At 35.9% G+C, this 19,568-nt stretch overlaps 4 protein-coding genes across 7 annotated transcripts; 2 read left to right on the top strand and 2 right to left on the bottom strand.

The window, feature by feature from the left end:
* Positions 1 to 371: 371 nt before the first annotated feature.
* On the bottom strand, positions 372 to 3,325 carry LOC18021587 (folylpolyglutamate synthase). 3 transcript variants are annotated; one of them, XM_024157675.1, is made up of 15 exons: positions 3,154 to 3,325; positions 2,921 to 3,054; positions 2,775 to 2,840; positions 2,579 to 2,688; positions 2,438 to 2,498; positions 2,262 to 2,345; positions 2,129 to 2,185; positions 1,984 to 2,044; positions 1,855 to 1,901; positions 1,707 to 1,784; positions 1,471 to 1,623; positions 1,177 to 1,383; positions 1,011 to 1,089; positions 641 to 915; positions 372 to 504 (listed from the first exon to the last, which is right to left on the bottom strand). In XM_024157675.1, exons 1-15 carry the CDS (start codon positions 3,161 to 3,163, stop codon positions 445 to 447), a joined length of 1,482 nt encoding a protein of 493 aa, XP_024013443.1. In that variant the 5' UTR covers positions 3,164 to 3,325; the 3' UTR covers positions 372 to 444. The 3 variants fall into 3 exon arrangements, with proteins under 3 accessions (XP_024013443.1, XP_006403435.1, XP_024013444.1); XM_006403372.2 differs by having other exon boundaries at positions 2,921 to 3,051; positions 3,154 to 3,321; XM_024157676.1 differs by lacking the exon at positions 3,154 to 3,325 and having other exon boundaries at positions 2,262 to 2,350; positions 2,921 to 3,119.
* A 42-nt stretch (positions 3,326 to 3,367) lies between these two features.
* LOC18021588 (eukaryotic translation initiation factor 6-2) lies at positions 3,368 to 5,828 on the bottom strand. The gene is made up of 8 exons (XM_006403373.2): positions 5,660 to 5,828; positions 5,313 to 5,358; positions 5,127 to 5,223; positions 4,955 to 5,040; positions 4,813 to 4,857; positions 4,393 to 4,523; positions 3,993 to 4,103; positions 3,368 to 3,893 (listed from the first exon to the last, which is right to left on the bottom strand). The coding sequence occupies exons 2-8, from the start codon at positions 5,320 to 5,322 to the stop codon at positions 3,636 to 3,638; spliced, it is 738 nt and encodes a 245-aa protein (XP_006403436.1). The 5' UTR covers positions 5,323 to 5,358; positions 5,660 to 5,828; the 3' UTR covers positions 3,368 to 3,635.
* A 703-nt stretch (positions 5,829 to 6,531) lies between these two features.
* Positions 6,532 to 10,972, top strand: LOC18021589 (glutathione S-transferase T3). 2 transcript variants are annotated; one of them, XM_024157996.1, is made up of 2 exons: positions 6,532 to 6,823; positions 8,557 to 10,972. In XM_024157996.1, exon 2 carries the CDS (start codon positions 10,228 to 10,230, stop codon positions 10,732 to 10,734), a length of 507 nt encoding a protein of 168 aa, XP_024013764.1. In that variant the 5' UTR covers positions 6,532 to 6,823; positions 8,557 to 10,227; the 3' UTR covers positions 10,735 to 10,972. The 2 variants fall into 2 exon arrangements, with proteins under 2 accessions (XP_024013764.1, XP_024013765.1); XM_024157997.1 differs by having other exon boundaries at positions 8,646 to 10,972.
* A 3,518-nt stretch (positions 10,973 to 14,490) lies between these two features.
* On the top strand, positions 14,491 to 19,565 carry LOC18021591 (delta-1-pyrroline-5-carboxylate synthase B). Its single transcript, XM_006403379.2, has 20 exons — positions 14,491 to 14,728; positions 15,045 to 15,116; positions 15,244 to 15,347; positions 15,480 to 15,582; positions 15,679 to 15,840; positions 16,002 to 16,279; positions 16,575 to 16,725; positions 16,824 to 16,988; positions 17,112 to 17,189; positions 17,275 to 17,364; positions 17,448 to 17,534; positions 17,619 to 17,705; positions 17,792 to 17,888; positions 17,964 to 18,067; positions 18,189 to 18,264; positions 18,466 to 18,616; positions 18,744 to 18,812; positions 18,901 to 18,967; positions 19,063 to 19,133; positions 19,226 to 19,565. Exons 1-20 carry the CDS (start codon positions 14,669 to 14,671, stop codon positions 19,353 to 19,355), a joined length of 2,202 nt encoding a protein of 733 aa, XP_006403442.1. The 5' UTR covers positions 14,491 to 14,668; the 3' UTR covers positions 19,356 to 19,565.
* Positions 19,566 to 19,568: the final 3 nt, after the last annotated feature.

The following is a 19,568-nucleotide window of genomic DNA, read 5'->3' on the forward strand; positions in this document are numbered from 1 at the left end:
GTTGCGTTGCATCCACTCTCTTTAAAAGCTTGGCCAAACAAATCTTTGTTGGTGGTACAAATTTGCAAACGTTGTAACATGTAAGATATCTGTGAGAGAGTTGGTACTACCACGTGTTTTATTTATAAAACATGTCCAAATATTTCTTTCTTTTTTTTGTTAAATCATGTCGAGATATAATCATCATCACATCACAGTGAAAAAAAAACATACAAAATATCTCATTATTGATAATTAGTCTAGCGGCAGATGAGGATAATGACATTACTTTGTCACGGATGACATATGTAGCCTGAGCCTACAAGGAGCTAAAATCAATCTTTGTATGTATTTTATAAATCAGCAACGTATGGAGGGCTAAGCATAGAATGGATGGTAATTTCAAACTAATTAAAATCATGTCATCCTTAATACACAAAAAAAAGAAGAAGAAAAGATTCACATTCATTTCCTGATTAATCTCAAGAGATCACCCACCAAATGTAATGAACCAGTCACCAACACCTAACACACAAAATAACAACAACAAAAATTAATCCCAATTATACCACTTTTGTTAACTTATAAGAAGAAGCTAAAGACCAATATTAGACTATAGTTAAGTACAAAATGATGCAACAAACTACTTTTTTTTCTTTACCTGAAAACGAACTTGTTTACTCCGGCGAGCATTATCCCGGAGCCAGTCAACGGCCGAAGGAAGTGAAGAGAAAACGAAGCTCTTCTCTTCTTCTTTGCCTTTGGAATCACTTCCTGTATTAGATTTTGCTTCACCTCGAGCCATATTCTCCCAAATCCTCTGAAGACCGAACTGCCACGTCATCGTCTCGACACGTGAGTCAACGTTTGAACAAAATCCCACTTGGTTGTACACTGATACGTTTGGCACAAAGATAGCTTTCTTGAACTCAACTCCTAAACATCATTTGAAAAACATCTTAAAATGAGATCTCTAGTAGAAGCCTCCAATGATTAGCTTAATTAGTTTAGCTCATAATAAACACACACACCCTGATCAACGCATTTACTTCTTAACCGCGGAAGAAGCAAACTCGGATCACGAACTGACATACAATTGAACAAGAGTATCTGCATTCATATGTATGCCAACATTATTAGAACAACTTTCACAAGTTTTTGAGATTTCAGACACAATATATGTTATATAAAAATTACCTTCTCTGCTCTTTTCTTGTTTCTTTCTTGGTTTTGTTTGATCTGTTGTGTAAACCAAGTAGCGCAAGCTTCCATGCTTTCGGGACTATGAGCTCCATCAAGGTAAAACACAATCTCCTCAGGGAGTTCTGAATCAGGCACGATCATAGCACGTCCCATCAAATAAGCATTTGCTAATCCAGTGATGAACTTTTCAGGTAATCCGTTCTGTTTTCAAGAAGAAACCGTTACTAAACAAGAATAAGAGAGACTTCATAACTCAAGAATGTTTTGATTCGATTCGATTCAACTTACTGTGTGAATCAAATCATTCTTGTCCTCAAAACCAATCTTCTGAAGAAATGTAGAGCACAACGCAACAGCAAGACTAGCGTTTAGATATTGATGTTCGCCTTGTAGCCCGAGTCTATAACTCTTGTTTAATGGTTCCACCACCTGAAGATTCACCTGCAACAAAGTACAAATTAATAAACTTTATATATCATCTCAACATCTAGCCAATGATTTGGTTATTTTTGTTTAGCCTTTACCTCCAATTTTGAAGCTTTCTCATTAAGTACACGCATTGCTTCATTAGGTTGAGGCACTGTAAAAGCCGGAACTCCACTCTGAAGCAGAGACAAATGACTTAACTAGGAAACCGAAACTCGAATAACGCAGAAGCTTTTTTGTCTGTACCTTGAAGATACCAGCTTTCTCTGCAGCGATTTCAGCAAGCGTGTGTCCTGGATAAAACCGAGTGATTAAAAACGCATTGGATCCATTTTTTTGTTTCGAGCATTGCATCCTGGCGTGAAAGAGACTAACCAAGAATCTCCATATGATCATAGCCAAGAGAAGAAATACCACATACAACAGGTCTCTGGACCTGTATTAAGATATGCTTTGTTAGAGACAGAACCTAGTAAACTAGAACTTATGATCTGACATTGAGAATAATTGATATCATTACCACATTAGTCGCATCGAATCTCCCACCTAAGCCAACCTCTAGTATAACAACATCTACCTGCAGCGTAAACATCAAATAACATATATGGCTACATTACATGAGTTTCAAATAAGAAAAAGAGTTTTTTCAGAACCTGTTCTGTTGTGAAAATCTTGAAAGCTAACAATGCAAGAAAGCAGAAGTAAGTAGGCATTGGAATCTCATTGCTGGTTTTCTCCTGCGCTTTAATTTGTAATGGTATGATGAAATGAGAGAAATACAAAAAACCCAAAATGTCTTTACATGAATGTTCTGTTCTAAAAGCCGAACCTTGAGCTTATGGAAGCAACACCAGAAGTAGTCCACAAATTTATCCTGGCTTATCTCAATGCTGAAGCAAGCAAATTGTGTTTTTTGAGGATACCCTTCGATCAAAAATCGTGTTTGATGTGTATGTTTTCAGAAACTCACCCGTTCAGACGGAATCTCTCTCTGACATCAAGTAAGTGAGGAGATGTGAAGAGACCAGTTCGAAGACCGTAATTACGAAGAATAGATTCTGAAAATGTGCACGTTGATCCCTTACAAAAAAAGAATGCACAAATTTTAAAACCTTCATTGTATAATCTCAAGTAACTATAGACATGAGCCTTTTGAAAGGTGGTACCTTTCCTTTAGTTCCAGCCACATGAATGATTTTCATTTGTGAGACTGCGTCTTCGAGCTCAAGAACCTTAGGAGATTCATGAGTCTATTACTAAAAAAGCTCAATATTTTGGTATGACACAAAAAGTTTGAAAGTGGTTTTGGTACCTTGAGATAATGGAAGAGCAAACGGAACCGGTGAGATTGGTTGTTATTAACAAAACGGCTGCGTTTTGTGATTAAAGACGACAACGCATCCAATGCGTTCTGGTAACGAGCTGACAATTCACCTTCATCTTCTTCTTTTTCCCCCCGGCAAATAAAAACAGAGACAGAAGCTCACGTTCAAACAAACTCTAATAGAAAATAAAAATCAGAACAGAGAGAAACAGAAAATTTACCATTTGTCATCGAAGAAAATCCAAAACCAACTCAACTATGAAATTTGGAATCTGTATTTGTAATCGTGTAATCGTAGAGAGAGAGAAAGAAATGGGTTTTGGGATTGCAAACGAAAGGTCCCAACTTTCAAATCAATCGTCAAACTAGCTAAGCGAAAAAAGTGTCAACTTTATCTGTATATACATAAAAAATGCAGAAATTGGATATGTACCGAACAAAACCGTTATCCATTTCCACTAGAATATGAAGCAAATGTGGACCTCAATTTCTCAAGAGATTCTTTTATGGATCACTCAAAAAGATTCAAAAAAACATTAACCTGTTAAAGTGTTAATACTTAAAACACGAGAAAATAAAAAAAAACTAATTCTTGAAACAGTAAAGAGATATTCAGAGCCTACAAAGACCACAATAGATAATGAAAATTTTCGACATTGACGCTTGGGGATACTGTCGTGTGTTTCATCCAAACAAGCAATATTTAAACATAGGTATCGATCAAAGACTTCCTCATCTCATCGACAATAGAGCTGGGTCGGGCTTCTCTTAGCTTGAAGATGCTGTCTATAACAGAGAGCTCTGTTGCGGTTGTGTCTGAACCGCAGAAAGACGTCCAGTCATTAACGGTCATACCCGCAGCTATAACTTCACAACCACGGTTCACGGTTCCTGCAACGAGAGGGACTTGAAGAAGTGTTGACAGTTCGTCCAAGTCTTCCACTGAGGTGTGGGGATGGACCTGTTTGAGACAAGACATTAAGTTAATTCAAATTCTAGTGAGACCAATGCCAATTCCATTGGTTTTCGAAAGAGATGTTATGTTTTTGTATTCTCTTACCATTCCACCTCTGTTGGATAAGGCACAGTAACTGCCCACAAGAATGTTGCCTGCAATCGTCTGACGGAAAACTTCAACACCAAGAACATCTGCTATAATTTCCTCAGTTTCCTGTCAATGCAGAAAAACAACACAAGAACCAAACGTCAAACCAAATGGTATATGTACAGCTCCATTAACAAGCCAAGAATAAAATCATTCAAAACACATTCAGGAACAGTAAGGGAGCATATGATATTTTGCATCACACATATGTTGACAAAAAATTCAATTTCGTACATTTCCCACACATGTTATTTCACCATTATTTGCCAGCCATGAAAAAAGGATTTGGGAAAACAGCAGATACGTTTTGCAAAGCAATTTCAGAAGAGAAATTCAGTAGGAAATAAATCTTCACCTTGTCAAGATCAGTGTGAGCAAGAGCAACATGGTCATTGCAGGCAATGCAATTTCCAAGAGCAGACAGACGTTCCTCGATTCTCTGGACAACAACTTGATCAGGTAGACTGTTCCTCAAGTGTTGAAGCTCTGTCAAAAAAGGAACACAAAGTAAGATTCAGGACTTGCAACCATATTACAGAACACAGCACCAATACATAATATTTCAATGTCAAAAGAACAAAAGACTGGTCTATAACACAACATTAAAGATTCCTCAACAATATAAACGGGGATAGGCAGTACAAATGCTTCTGCCAAGTTGCATAAAAGATATTCAGCAAAAAACTATCTCTATATATGTCAATAGGGTCATGCATTATCAGGAATATTCAATGATGCTGAGAAACGGGCTAGTGTAAAAACTGTCAAGGTTTACCTTGGTCAGTAGTTGTATGAGGCACAAGAAGCCCATTCTTGTTTCCTATACGGAGAAAGAAAACCACATTTTAATCAGGCTAGTAAAATATATCAAGAAGATAAGAAAAGTGAGAAAATCGAAAGGTGTTGAGAAAGCAAACCAGCACAGAGACGCCCAATAATCCTTGTTCCTCCAATAGAGGTCTTAACAATTGGGATAACATCTGCTAACTCCGCCTCAAAAGCACTGCAAAACATCAAAACGAAAACATCAGCAGTTTTAAAACTGATGTACAACTATAGAAGAAGCAGAACCTGAAACTTAAAAGATACCTGTAAAAATTCTCGGAGCCTCCTATAGCGACTAAGCAATATGCATTAGTGAGTTTGGAAAAGACACCAACATCACAGTTGTTCTCAAACTGAAGACCTGCATATTACCCCCATTAAAGCCAATTAGAGCGAAATCCCAAAAGAGTAAACAGAATTAGTATAAGTAGAGCTCGGCAGAAAACTTACGAGTCGCCATCGAGTAGAGGAAGCTAGGAACTGTGTTAACGTACACCTGCGTGAATAAGGCAAAGATGAAATCTTGTCAACAACAAGGCGATGAAGAAGAGACGGGATGTTGCGAATCAAACGAAACAGACGAAATTAGGGTTTTAAAGGTCACAGAGATCATCAACTTAACGCAACGGTTGCAAAACTAGGTTTCAAAAATCCAAAAGTTAGGTTTTTTAAGACAGTAAATTTCAATTTGCAATCCCCTAACTATCCTAGGTAAAGAATCTTACAACAGAGCAGGAAAAATTAGGTTTACAAAATCTTGAAGACGATGAACGATTGGTCTAAAAGAAGAAGCTTACTTGTGTTGAATTAATCGAGAGGGTGAGAAAGCGGCGAAGAAGAAGAAGAAGAAGAAAAAAAAATTGTAATTTTTGTAAGGTTTTTATGAGGAAGAGAAGGGTTGCGTTTTAACGCCGGCCCTGGACAATTCGAAGATGCTATCGCTTGGGCCCTAATTTAAAGGAGCCTCCAATCATACAACAATTAACATATTTATACTATCTTTTTCAAAAGAAACAATATAATCAATTATTTTTGTTTCAGGCCTTGGAGGAAACGTAAAGTTGAAAAGTCAGACCACTTATAAATACTTGCACAAATTATTTTTGACTTACAAAAAACAAAACATGTTGAAACTAAAGTCAGCTTTGGGTATGAGATGGGTCAATTCAATTTTACTCTCACTGTTACGGTTCAATCAAAAGTCATCAAAGTTGGGTATGACTGTATGAGATTATAATATTGGCATATAGGAGTTTCTATCAGACATATGTTTAGGCAAGTTAAACTTTATAGGTTATACAATTTCACTTCTATTTTGCGGGCATTTTGCTAAATTCCCCTCTAACTTATGTGCCATGAAAATATTTTGATCACGAGCTACTTGAAAAAAACTACGAATTAACAAAGGGCCCATTGACCCAAAAAAAGGTGGTCTAAGCCCATTAAAACTCTAAGAGCATCGTTATCGCGGTTTTCTACCGCAGTTTCCTATCCAATTAATTAAAAAAAAATAAACAAAAAATAATGAACAGTAGAAAAATCGGCTTTTATTTGGGAATGAAAGGGAGCCGTTTCTTGCTGCTACGTGTCATATTTGCATTGGTTAAAAAAAAAATAGAGGAAATGAAAATTTTTCTTTCTTCTCTTCGCATTCTCGTATTCGTCGACCAGAAAGATTTCAACGATTCTTCTACTCCGACGAAGAACAAATCTCTTCTCCTCCATAAAATTTCCGTAGCCTGCGAAACGTCTTCCTGAAATCAAAGCTTTGGTGGAGGCATCAAAGATTTCTCTCCTTCTTCGACGTCTCTTTGGATTCTCCACCGGCATCTCCGCGGCTTGCATGTATCCTCTGGACTCTTCACGGCGAATCCTCTCCACTTCGATTCCTCTCCTCCTTGGTTCCCTCAAAGCCTCGGTGGATGCATCGGAGGATGAGGATCTCCGAGACGAATTCTATGGTAAACAAAGTCTAAACTTAGTTTTTATTAATTGCTTGATTTTGATTTTTTTTTCTGTGCTGGATTAGTTTAAGTCAAGAGTATGGAGGATTAGTAGCTTGTAGATAATTTGATTTGTTGATATTGGTTCAATTTTTGTCCTGAATTTGATTAGAGATCGAATAGTATAGATGAGTTTGGAATTGTTTGTGTTTGATATCAGGAAATGATATTTGCACAAGATATAATTAAGTGCAAATCGGTGCTTGAATGTTCATTCTTGAATGAACCCATTATCACACTAATTAATGCCGGTGCTTCTCATATGTTTCTCATCTGCTTCTTCTTCTTCTTCGTTTCTACTTTTGATCTGCTTTTTCTTCTTTCTGCTTCTCATCTGCTTCTTATTCTTCGTTTCTGCTTCTTCTTCTTTCTGCTTCTCATCTGCTTCTTCTTCTTCGTTTCTGCTTCTTCTTCTCTTATTTCTTACCATCCGATCACACTATTTCGTCTACTCTGCTTCTTCTTCAATTTTTTTCTGCTTCTTCTACTTCTAAACGTTGGCTCTTCTCTTTCTTTATGCTTCGTTTTTGTTGTTTCTACTCCTATATACATTTGTTTCTTCCTCTTCGCTTTCTTCTTTCTTTCATCTTTATTAAAAAAAAAATTTAAAGAAACTCATTAAAAGTTTTACCAATGTACAAGTAAAAACAAGAGATTTCTTAAACAGGTTTCTTAATCCATGTTTAATAATAAAAAACACTTAAGAAACTCCTTAGAAGTTCAGGGATAACGATGCTCTAAGACTCCCACTTCTATTCGATTCTTTGTCAATATCTATTTGATTTTAATAAAATTTCACAAAATCTCTTGAGAACAAATACATATCAAAATGCGGAATGTCTCCATTCAATTATTGTCGAATGCTTGTACTGTATAGCACGAGTGGATTGTCCATATTTTTCTTTCTTCTATATATAGTTTATTTGTCTAGGATAAATCTCTTTTTTGTTTCCAAGAAAAATCTATGTTTAAAGAGAAAGAAAACAAAAAAAAATTGGAGGGCCATTGTCGGCCAATTAAATTACTCAATCGTCAATATTAACTTTTTATCTTGTCGACATGTCTCTCTTAGCTTTTTCTTCTTCTATATGCGTCTTCTAGTCACTGCGTAGTAAAAAGGAATAACGAGTTAATTATATTTCAATGAATCAGCCTGTTATTGTTAGAATTTATACCTAAAAAACTAACATGTTAAAACGATCAAACGTTTTTTCTTATAGAATTGTTCGAGCCAGTCATATCTTGTTTTTTTTTTGTTCAACGAGCCAGTCATATCTATAATATTTATATTTTACAAAACAAATAAAAATGTGCATTTCAACCCGTTATAGTTTTTCTTCACATATCTGGTGATAGTTACTATTGCTAAATGGTTTGGAAAGTGAAAGTGAAAGTGTGTTCACGAAGATATTCAGCATTTTACATTTGAAAATTATTACACACACTAGAACACTGTTGAAAGTGTAAATGGTAAGACCATGTGCAACGGCGTATACACGTTGCGTCTCCAGCCATTTTTTAGCAATTAAATAAAACAAAAACACATAAAAAAAAAAGAGAGACGTCGCCAAATTAGAGACTGGAGAGACGTTTTTGGCGACCACGTGGCATGTTGTTATTGGAACCAAAAAAATAAGATGGAAGAAAATGCATTCTCTTTTTTTTACCCGAGAACTTTGTTTTTTTTGCAGTCTTCGTTCTCTCCGTCGGCGATTGTTCGTCAATTTATCTGGATTCTTCGTCGGTGATTTATCTGGATTCTCGTTGCGTATTGTTTCAGACAGAGGCGTCAATGTCCTCGCAACATCTGCTTGGCGGAATGAAGGATCAATTGAAGCTTAACTGTCGGCGAAGGTAAGCAAAGCGTCAAGTTGAAATTGTTTTGATTTTTGTATTTAGATTCTATGTTTGGGATGAAATGGTTTAATAAAAAGGTGTAGATTTATCGGGTTTAGGTTGTGATTGGATATCTATGCCGATTTAGTCTGGGATGATATGGTCTTCGACTTTGGCTTTGATATCGCCTCAATGTGGAATTTTGTTTTTGCTTTGTCTGTTCTTGTATTGAGTTGTAATTCGACAAGATAGACAAGAGGAGAATTCATGCTCGACATAAAAGTCCATTGGTGTTTCAGTTAATCTCACGATTACATTTGGATCAGTTTTGGTTTGTTTAAGTTTGTCTTCCATCTTTGTATCAGTTTGCATATGTTTAAGTTTGTTTATAGTTTGACACGTTCATTAACTCTGCTTGTTTTGTTTAAGAAATAAGTTCTGAGCATTGGTACTTTATGGTTCCGGTTGTAAGCTAACCTGAACGTTGGTATTAGTTTGTCAAGTTCTTTATATTTGTTTGTTTTCTTTATAGTTGAACTTCATTAACTGTGATTGTCTTATCCATGTCTTGTTTGTGTAGTTGTAGTTCATTAACTGTTGTTTGTATAGGTTCTGTTTGCTAACTCTTATTTATTGTCGCCTTTGTTCTATGCACGACGAGTGAATGTTGCGGAATGACAGGAAGAAGAGAGAAGAAGCACATCTGCATAAAGCTATCCATCTTCACTATCCTGAAAAGGTAAGGTACAATCACTTACTAGGTAGTTGTATTAAATGGGTTTAGGTAGTGTTAGATAATAAATGGAATAAGGGATTAGTTAATGTAGAAGGTAGATATCTGTCTAGTCAAGTGTAAACCCTTGTGATGAATGCTTCTTGTATATGGTTGTGTTTAAGGTAGGCGTAGAATGATGAATGCTTCTTGTTTGTGGTTCTTCATGCTTTTATAAATTCTTCTCTTTTTCGCATTTCTTTCATCTTAGTCAAATTGTCTTCAAAGCTCACAACCTGTTCTCTCTTTCTATTCTCTCTTTCTGTTCTCTCGTTCTCATCACTTTCTATTCATCTTAGTCAAATTTTTTTCAAAGCTCACAACCTGTTCTCTCTTTCTATTCTATCTTTCTGTTCTCTCGTTGTTAACACTTTCTATTCAACCATTATGTCTTCTCGCTTCCCATTTAACAACCCCTCAAACTTTGTTGATCTTTTACAAAGTCAACAAGAGAGTGTAAACCCTTACCCAAATCTAAACCCTTCATTCGAAAACCATGCCTTTGGTACCCAAGCTTCCATCGATGAAGTAGAAGAGGTTGGAGTGACGAGCAAGGTGATAAGACGACCTTGGAGCCCTGCGGAAGATACCCTTCTCATCAGCGCGTGGTTAAACACCTCGAAGGACCCGGTTGTAGCAAATGAACAGAAAAATGGAACTTTCTGGAGTCGCATAGCTTTGTATTTCGCAGCGAGTCAAAACGGAGGAGAAGTCCGAGAGGCAGGACAATGCAAACAAAGATGGCACAAGATTAATGACATTCTGTGGGGCTTATGAGGCTGCAACAAGAGAAAAAACTAGCGGTCAAAACGAGAATGACATTCTCAAAAATGCTCATGCTATTTTCTTCAATATCCATAAGAAAAAATTCAGTATGGAACACGCTTGGAAGGAGCTGAAGAACGATCAGAAATGGTGTGATTTGTCAGCCATTAAAACCAATGCAAGCTGTAAAAGGAGGAGACCCGATGATGGAAATACAGAGGGGAATGAAGATGGAAACAAGAATGGTGCAGCTAATCAGGGAACGGTCAGACCTCCTGGTGTTAAAGCCACAAAGGCTAAAGGCAAAAAGGTCGACGTGGTTGAGGCTGTTAATGTGTTCAGCAACATGTGGGGTATGAAAAGAGAAGAACTGGTTTTGAAAAAAGAAACCCAAAAGATGGCTCTTCTTGATTCCCTTATTGCGAAGGGACCCCTTTGTGAAGAAGAAGAAGCTCTGAAGATGCAGCTAATCTCCGAAATGATGCAGAATCAGTGACTTGGAACTTGTTACATGGTCATGTTTGTAACCGTTATGTGTCTGTTAGGTGTCTGTTATTTGTATGATTTTCAAAATCATGTTTGTGTCTGTTATGTTTCAGTTTTAGAATTGTCTGTTATGTGTTAGATGTGTTTGTTATGTGTAATGTTCTAATGTTTTTTGGAGATGGTTTAGAAGTAACCGTTATGTGTAATGTTCTAATGTTGTAATGTTTTAGTATTTCTTCTAATGTTGTAATGTAAAATAAAAACTGAAGTTTAATGTAAAATTTATGTTTTTATGTCAAATTGAAGTTTAATAAGAAATATAATGTAAACTTTATTTAAAACAGAAGTTTAAAGTAAAATAAAAACTAGATTTTTAAAAAAAGATTTTTAAGAAACCATTAGGATTTCTCCCATTGGATCATACAAAAATACAAAATCTCTCTCTTAGGTTTCTACTACTAAAACCTGATATTTTATTAATAAAAAAAGGGATAGAGACTCTATCCCATTGCACATGCCCTAACTTTTTTATCAACCGCATTTATCAAGCTCTTCAAAACTCTCGGACAAGAAGGAAAATATCTAAGGGTCGACTATTTTTCTCGGTTGGTGTGGAGCGAAAAGAGAAGGAAAGACAAAGATAGGGTGATAACGTAACTTCTTGTTTGCTTGTATCGTTTGTATTATAGTCTCTGACCGTAATGGCACTCGGCTTTTCAACATTTGGAATTGGTGCTCGTCATGAGACTTTTCTTCTTCTTCTTCTTCTTTATTTTTACAAATGAAATCAAACAGCACCAATCAAACTTATCTTCTTTAAAAATTGTTTTCGGCTAAATGTAGTGGGTCCAAAACCCCTATTTTGTTCCATTACGCGGAAATTAAAAAAAGTTGAGTTGAAACACTCCTACAGAAATACCACAAGCCTACTATACAACTTGTTTCCCCTAAATCATAGTCTGTTTTTTCTATTAATATTTTCATAAACCAAAAAAACATCCGTGAACCCTATAACAAGATGAAATTGTCAGACTTACAATACGATGATGTCGGCCATTCTACATTTCTACTGTGGCATAAAAAAATTGTAAAGCGACATTATTTTGACCCCACGAATGATTCTATTAGAATTATGCTAAAATTCACAATTACATAAATCTGTATATACAGAAATAATCGTTTTTTCGCGCGTCGTCGGCCGAGTAATTTTGCATGATCCAAAGAAGAAGTACTATGTGACTATGTCTATGCATAGAAGCCAGATCCCTGATTACGACACTACCTTCTTCTTCTTTTTTTTTTCTTTTTGGGCGTCTAATGACACTACCTTCCTCGAACTCTATTCTTCGTGGTGAAGGATTGTGATCCAATTATTCAGCACATAGACACACACACACATGCACAACTTTTATTATTTTTCACTCACAAACGAGTAAATAGGCCACCACCACGTACGTCATGCACTAGAAATGTAAGCATATTAATTATTTCCTGTTTTAGTAAGAGTGCCCACCACCACAATTCTGTTTATTTATCTATTCATTTCGACTTACTTAAATACGAAAAGAGAAAAACATGGAAGTTTTGGTTATGTGGGATCAAACACTTACCGACGTCAACATAATCAATCACAATCTTTTTAAGTAGAGGTAAAGGTACGTAGTTTTAATCTTTCATAATATAGTGTGTGATTAAGTGTGGTATCCGTCTCATATTAAATGTCATTTTAGAATTTAAAAATTGATTTATTATAGATATCGTCTTTTTGTAATGTATATTTTTAATATCTTTTTATCTTATGCTGTTATGCATATTCTTTTACCTTATTATTTATTAATCTGTAAAATCTCTAATATATTGTATTAATTAGGGTAATGTAGAAATTTAATATGTTTAATAGATGTGAAAAAACTTAAACGACATTAACAATGAAACATATAGAGTATTTAATAGGTGACTGAAAATGATGCAGGTGTATACAAATAAAGATACTTTGTAAATTTAAAGGTTCAAGAATTTCAAAACTAGAACACGAAAGCGAGAGAAAAAGTGGGTTGTTTTGTGTATAGAGTTTTACTATCTAAAAACTTTAAACATATCTATAATTGTGATTGTTTACTGCCGTGTGAAATTGTTAAATTGAAACGTATTCTAACCGGATGTATTGTTAAAAATTGATAGAGATTGGACAGAAGTTGGAGCTCACGTACGTATTGATAATTGACAAGAGATTGGGCAATTGTTGATTATATAAATGAATACTTTTTAGCTTCCCATGCGAGCAAATTTGAGCTACAATTATAGAGAGACGCCCGAGTCGTATAACTTTTCAAGTCTTTCAAATGGAAACTAAAGAAAATCTCGAATAAACTTAATAAATTGTTTTCCTTTCATTCATTATTCCTAAATATACTACTTATCAAAAATTCGTCTTCACTTAGCGAAACTAATTTTGAACGCTTCACATGAGCTAAAAAAAATGTATGGACCCGTCTCCGTCAAATAAACGAATACATATATCACACACACACACACAAAATTGTTGATAGAAGAAATAAAAACAGAAAAAATTAAAGTAGGTACGAATGTCTAAGAGAATTTACAGGTGTGTAAATTACTACTAAATTGAAATACACTACTACATGTAAACTCAATAATATCCGTCACTAGTAATATAAGAGAGTGTTTCAATTCCCTACAGATTACTGAACTCCCGAAGTTACTAAGACATTGCACTTGCTTAAGCAAAACGTAAGTAAGTATAGATATGGACTTAACGATAACAAATTATATCTTTGTCAAAAAAAAACGATAAAAAATATATAAATTTATTAATTTTAAATTATAAGATAAAGTATCACATTATTGTGTCAAAATCACTAGAATTTTTGGATTTGACGATGACAAATTTATAAATAATGATGATAAAGAAATGTTGTGACGCCGCGTATGAATTATGAATATTTTAATTGTATCATGAGATATTTAGTAAACCTGCTCTGCTGTCCTCCTTTGTGTTGTTCACGTTCACGGTGCTCTCTCAGCCGCCAATTTTATTAAATTACCCAAATTGCCCTCGCCACTCGAGAGAGCTGATCCACTGTGTCACATAACGGCCACCATGACCACGTCATCATTTAGGATCTAGATGTGGGAACCCTCACTCCTCACGTGGCGCCATGTGGTTGCATTTTTTTTTTTTTTTTATCGCCGTGGTTGCAAATTAGTTAAAAACTTGACTACATTTTTTTTTTAATAAAAAGAAATTAGAACTCGTTAAAGAGTTTAAGTTTTATAATTTTTCAACATAGCGATAGTTTTTGATACAAATTAGCAATCCGACATAACTTGACCACAAAAATTATGCCTTTAAGAAAAAGTAAGCATTAAAAAATAATTTACGATAAAGTTTTCTCAAATAAATAATCACAACAAATATGTAGCATTACTCCGAGAATTTACAATATTTGTTTTAAACATGACCATTTGAAATAATGATTACATGGTTGTTTAGCAGCTATCGACAATCTACAGCAAACTAATCAACATGGGACAAATAATATATATGTATATATATATATATATATAATTCTTAAATTCACAACAAAATACATATATAAATAACGTTGACGTTCAATACGATCATTTGCGATACTAGAATTGTAGAATTGTTTTGTAGTAGTGTAGATAGAGTTCAGTTTTTTTTTACAGAAAATTGGGTTTCAAAATTATTATTAAAGAACTCGGGTGTTATTACTTAATATTCGACAAAATATAAGGGTTTGTTTAACTATTTTGACATCTTTCTCTACGCTCTTAAAAACCCATTCGCTTCTTCCCACCGGATTATCCCATTTCCTCCTCCTATTCTCACGTCCTCCTCGTCGTGGTGGTGACCGAGTCCGACTGAGTTGACTCGTTCCCTCTGGTTTTGATAGGCAACCATGGCGGAGATCGATCGTTCTCGAGCTTTCGCCAAGGACGTTAAACGTATCGTTGTCAAGGTTTTCATTTCTCAATTTTTTTGTTTGATCAAAAAAATTTCCCGGGTTTGACTTTTATTGAAGTCTGATCATTGTTGGTTTGTGTCAATTGGTATTCGTGTTCTCCTTCATATTTCAATAATTGCTTCTCTAAATTTAGCATTTTTGGCGGCGGAGAAATCTGGGGAACTGTGGAAAAACAATAACAATGTGTTTTTGTTTGTTTTTCCAAATTGAAACTTTTCCCAAATCTGCGAACTTTCTCCCTTTATTACACTTTCATTTGATTCAGAGATTTATGGTTATATTAATTATCCGATTTTTGAATATTTTACAGGTTGGGACTGCAGTTGTTACTGGGAAAGGTGGAAGATTGGCTCTTGGGCGCTTAGGAGCTATCTGCGAGCAGGTGATTTGATTTTAAATTAACTTCGATAAACGTTTTTGGTTTAGCTCAAAAAAAGAAACAAGTGTTTATTTTGTGTAAAAGTCGTCCCTTTAAATTTTAATTCGTACAAAAAAAAATATAATGTCAGCTCGCGGAATTAAACTCGGATGGATTTGAGGTGATTTTGGTGTCATCTGGTGCGGTTGGTCTTGGTCGCCAAAGGCTTCGCTACAGACAATTAGTGAACAGCAGGTTATGTCATGGAAACAAGCCTTAAGTTTGGTTTCCCTCAAAGACTCGAATTGTCTCTCAGGGGGGAATTGTATTTTTGTTTTTGTTTTTGTACTGATCCTTCATCTTCTTCTTCTTCTCTACGGATTCCAGCTTTGCAGACCTCCAGAGGCCACAGACCGAACTTGATGGGAAGGCTTGTGCTGGTGTTGGACAGAGCAGTCTCATGGCTTACTATGAGACTATGTTTGACCAGGTGATGCTTCTTTTGGTTTTCTTTTCTTTTATGGCTGTTTATTGATTATTGGCAAGCATTTCAAATACTGATGTGTTGTTTCCTCGTCAATTTTAGTTGGATGTGACGGTGGCTCAAATGCTGGTGACTGATAGCAGTTTTAGAGATAAGGATTTCAGGAAGCAACTTAGTGAAACTGTCAGAGCAATGCTGAAAATGAGAGTTATTCCAGTTTTCAATGAGAATGATGCTATAAGCACTCGAAAGGCCCCCTATAAGGTTTGTTCATTGCCTTTCTTTTTGGTTGCTTTTGACTTGAAGTTTTCTACTAAGCGTTACTAACTGACTGTACATGAATAAATTTCGATCGAGTAGTTTCCTCTTTCTTCTGATTCTTCTAGTCTAACCCTACAGCTTCACCACACTCTGAACCTATGCAGGATGCTACTGGTATATTTTGGGATAATGACAGCTTAGCTGCTCTACTGTCGCTGGAGCTGAAAGCTGATCTTTTGATTCTTCTAAGTGATGTTGAGGGTCTTTATACTGGCCCTCCAAGCGATCCTAATTCAAAATTAATCCACACATACATTAAAGAAAAACACCAGGATGAGATTACGTTTGGCGAAAAGTCCCAATTAGGACGAGGTGGTATGACTGCAAAAGTTAAAGCTGCTGTTAATGCAGCTTATGGTGGCATTCCTGTTATCATAACCAGGTAAAAGGCCCTTCCTTGCTCATAATCTGTAATTATACTGCATAGTACAGTGACCTTCCATTTTGAAAAAAGAGAATTAAAAACTGTCTTTACTTTAAAAAAAAATGAATTTAAAGAATAAGAGATGCTGTAACTTCATATTGCAGCTCTGTTGAAGTTCTTTCCTTTATCACAATTTTTTTCTCCACGTGCTCGAATTTTAGCATCTGATTCTTCCCCTGAATCTTAATATTTTGTCTTCAATTTAGAAGGACTGATCGATAAGAGTGATATTTTTCTTGCTTTTTTTTTGAAGCGGCTATGATGCTGAGAATATAGCTAAAGTCCTTAGAGGACTGCGTGTTGGTACTCTATTCCATCAAGATGCTCATTTATGGGCTCCGGTTGTAAATACTACTTCTCGTGACATGGCAGTTGCTGCAAGGGAAAGTTCCAGAAAGCTTCAGGTAATTTTAGGGCTAATGCAAGTTTACTCAATTTTGTAAATTCAGAAATTCCTTCCCGTTTTGCAAGTGAACTCAGCTAGTTTGCGATCTGCTTACAGGCCTTGTCTTCAGAAGATAGGAGAAAAATTCTACTTGATATTGCCAACGCCCTTGAAGCAAACGAGAAAACAATTAAAGCTGAGAATGATTTAGATGTTGTTGCAGCACAAGAAGCTGGATATGAAGAGTCTATGGTAGCTCGCTTAGTTATGAAGCCTGGAAAGGTAAGACATTATTCACTGTCTGATTAAATATACTGCGCCAATTTTTTTCTACTCAAAAGGTCCATTTTTTTCTACTCATAAGGTCCATTTTTTTCTAACTTTACATTGTTTTTTACTTGATAGATCTCAGGCCTTGCAGCTTCCATTCGCCAGTTAGCCAAAATGGAAGATCCAATCGGTCGTGTATTAAAAAAAACTCAGGTAATATGCTGTAAATCTTCCTCTCAGTTAACATGAAAAAAGTTGTCAAATCATATTGTTCATGACGCTCTTTTTTATGTAACAGGTTGCAGATGGCCTTATTTTAGAGAAAACCTCATCGCCATTAGGTGTTCTTCTGATTGTTTTTGAATCCCGTCCTGATGCACTTGTTCAGGTATGTCACGAGTCATTGCCTTTTAGGCTCTTAGATTTGAATTTTGATCGCTGAACACCATGCTCTGTCACTGAATCAAACAGATAGCTTCGCTTGCAATCCGAAGTGGAAATGGTCTTCTGCTGAAAGGTGGAAAGGAAGCTCGTCGATCAAATGCCATCTTACACAAGGTACACTGACCTCATATTTCATAATTTGAAGTAATCTCTAATTTTGTCTGGAACTAAGTTGTGAAATCCATGGATAACTTGTAGGTGATCACTGATGCAATTCCGGAAACTGTTGGAAGTAAACTCATTGGACTTGTGACTTCGAGAGAGGAGATTCCTGATTTGCTCAAGGTAAATAGATACATGAACGGAAAGTCACCAGAAGTGAATATAATCTTACTTTAAACTGAAACCCACCAATTGCATTTATGCTACAGCTTGATGACGTTATTGATCTTGTGATCCCAAGAGGCAGCAACAAGCTTGTTTCTCAAATAAAAAACTCGACGAAAATTCCTGTGCTAGGGCATGCTGGTAAGTATTTAAGTTCACTTCCCATTAAGCTGGATTGACTTAGAGAGAACATGGCTTATTTTTGTGTGCTTCCAGATGGAATCTGTCATGTATATGTTGACAAGTCTTGTAAAATGGACATGGCAAAGCGCGTAGTTTCAGATTCAAAGATAGACTATCCAGCAGCCTGCAACGCGATGGTTAGAGGCTTTTACTTTTTTCAGTAATGTTCACTTAGGCAATTTAGTGATTCCGTTTTCGGCACTTATTCCTTCTTGTCTCACTTTATCTTCTCCTTCTTTTTTTTCCTTCTCCTAATAGGAAACCCTTCTTGTACATAAGGATCTGGAGGAGAATGGTGTTCTCAATGAGCTTATATATGCTCTGCAATCCAGTGGTAAGAATAGAAGTTTGGGATAACCTCATAAAATGAGTGTGTTGTATTGGATCTATCAGAATCACTAGTTCAGTCTGGATGTTTCATAGCCACACAATTCTGACTTTAATCATGAACTATCAATGCTTCAAACCATAAATACTAGTTTGTTTACTAGTTTCATTAGAGATTTTTGTTTGAAGTGTACGTGTCAAATTGCAGGCGTCACTTTGTATGGTGGGCCAAGAGCAAGTGCTAAACTGAACATTCCGGAAACACAATCATTTCATCACGAGTACAGTTCCAAGACATGCACCGTTGAAATTGTAGAAGACGTACATGGTGCTATAGATCATATTCACCAACATGGAAGGTAAAAATTATTGCTGATTCAAACTAAATGATAACAACAAAATTTCAAAGGGCCTACCGCTCTGTATACTTTGCATGTGCGGAAAATTAAGTGTGGTCACTTTTTTTTGTCTATCTCGTGAGAGCAGTGCACACACTGATTGCATAGTGACAGAAGATGGTGAAGTCGCAGAGATTTTCCTCCGCCAAGTGGACAGGTACTAAAGCATTTTATGCTTTTGATTTCCAGTTTATAAAATGTTTGAGGGTGAATATATTGGAAACTGAACTCTTAAAACTTGGCAGTGCTGCTGTTTTACACAATGCAAGCACAAGATTCTCTGATGGTTTTCGATTTGGACTTGGTGCTGAGGTACGAAAGAGAGACACATAGTTATCACATATTATAACAAATAAATTGAGAAGATCTAGTGAATGAATGAATGGCCAATGTGGTTTGTTGTATAGGTGGGAATAAGCACAAGCAGGATCCATGCTCGTGGTCCAGTTGGAGTCGAAGGACTATTGACAACGAGATGGTACAATTGAGTTGTTTTTTTTTGTTTCTTCCTCTGTACATTGCTTTTGTTAGAATCTGTGAAGTTTGAATGGTTGTGGTGATGAATGACAGGATATTGAGAGGAAAAGGACAAGTTGTGGATGGAGACAATGGAGTCGTTTACACCCACAAAGACCTTCCTGTCTTAAAAAGGAAAGACGCATTGGAGAATGGACATGGCGCAATGGAAAATGCGCTTTAGCTTTCTCTCTCTCTGCTAATGTCATATCATATTTTACTATTCTGATTGAAGCTTTAATTAGGATATAGTGTTCGTTGAGGATTGCATCAATGTAAGAAGATCCCTCTACCTTTTGTGTTTGATAATAGCAAAGTGTTTAGCTACTCTTCATTGTAAAACTCCTTATAAGCCACCACAATCTTTAATTTACCATTTCTACTTTCATCATTCTCC

The sequence above is a fragment of the Eutrema salsugineum genome, unplaced genomic scaffold (assembly GCF_000478725.1).
Source record: "Eutrema salsugineum unplaced genomic scaffold, Eutsalg1_0 scaffold_16, whole genome shotgun sequence".
Lineage (NCBI taxonomy): Eukaryota > Viridiplantae > Streptophyta > Magnoliopsida > Brassicales > Brassicaceae > Eutrema > Eutrema salsugineum.

Bases quoted from the DNA above. Each gene is read 5' to 3' on its own strand.
- LOC18021588 (XM_006403373.2), bottom strand. The intron at 4,104-4,392 runs GTGAAGATTTAT...CTGCATTGACAG, and splicing joins CTCACACTGATCTTGACAAG to GAAACTGAGGAAATTATAGC. The intron at 3,894-3,992 runs GTAAGAGAATAC...TGTCTCAAACAG, and splicing joins TATCCAACAGAGGTGGAATG to GTCCATCCCCACACCTCAGT.
- LOC18021589 (XM_024157996.1), top strand. From the start codon at position 10,228: ATGACATTCTGTGGGGCTTATGAGGCTGCAACAAGAGAAAAAACTAGC.
- LOC18021591 (XM_006403379.2), top strand. From the start codon at position 14,669: ATGGCGGAGATCGATCGTTCTCGAGCTTTCGCCAAGGACGTTAAACGT. The intron at 17,190-17,274 runs GTAATATGCTGT...TTTATGTAACAG, and splicing joins GTGTATTAAAAAAAACTCAG to GTTGCAGATGGCCTTATTTT. The intron at 17,535-17,618 runs GTACACTGACCT...GATAACTTGTAG, and splicing joins CAAATGCCATCTTACACAAG to GTGATCACTGATGCAATTCC.
- LOC18021587 (XM_024157675.1), bottom strand. The intron at 1,902-1,983 runs GTTAGTCTCTTT...GGTTTTATCCAG, and splicing joins TGATCATATGGAGATTCTTG to GACACACGCTTGCTGAAATC. The intron at 1,785-1,854 runs GTACAGACAAAA...TCTCTGCTTCAG, and splicing joins AGAAAGCTGGTATCTTCAAG to AGTGGAGTTCCGGCTTTTAC.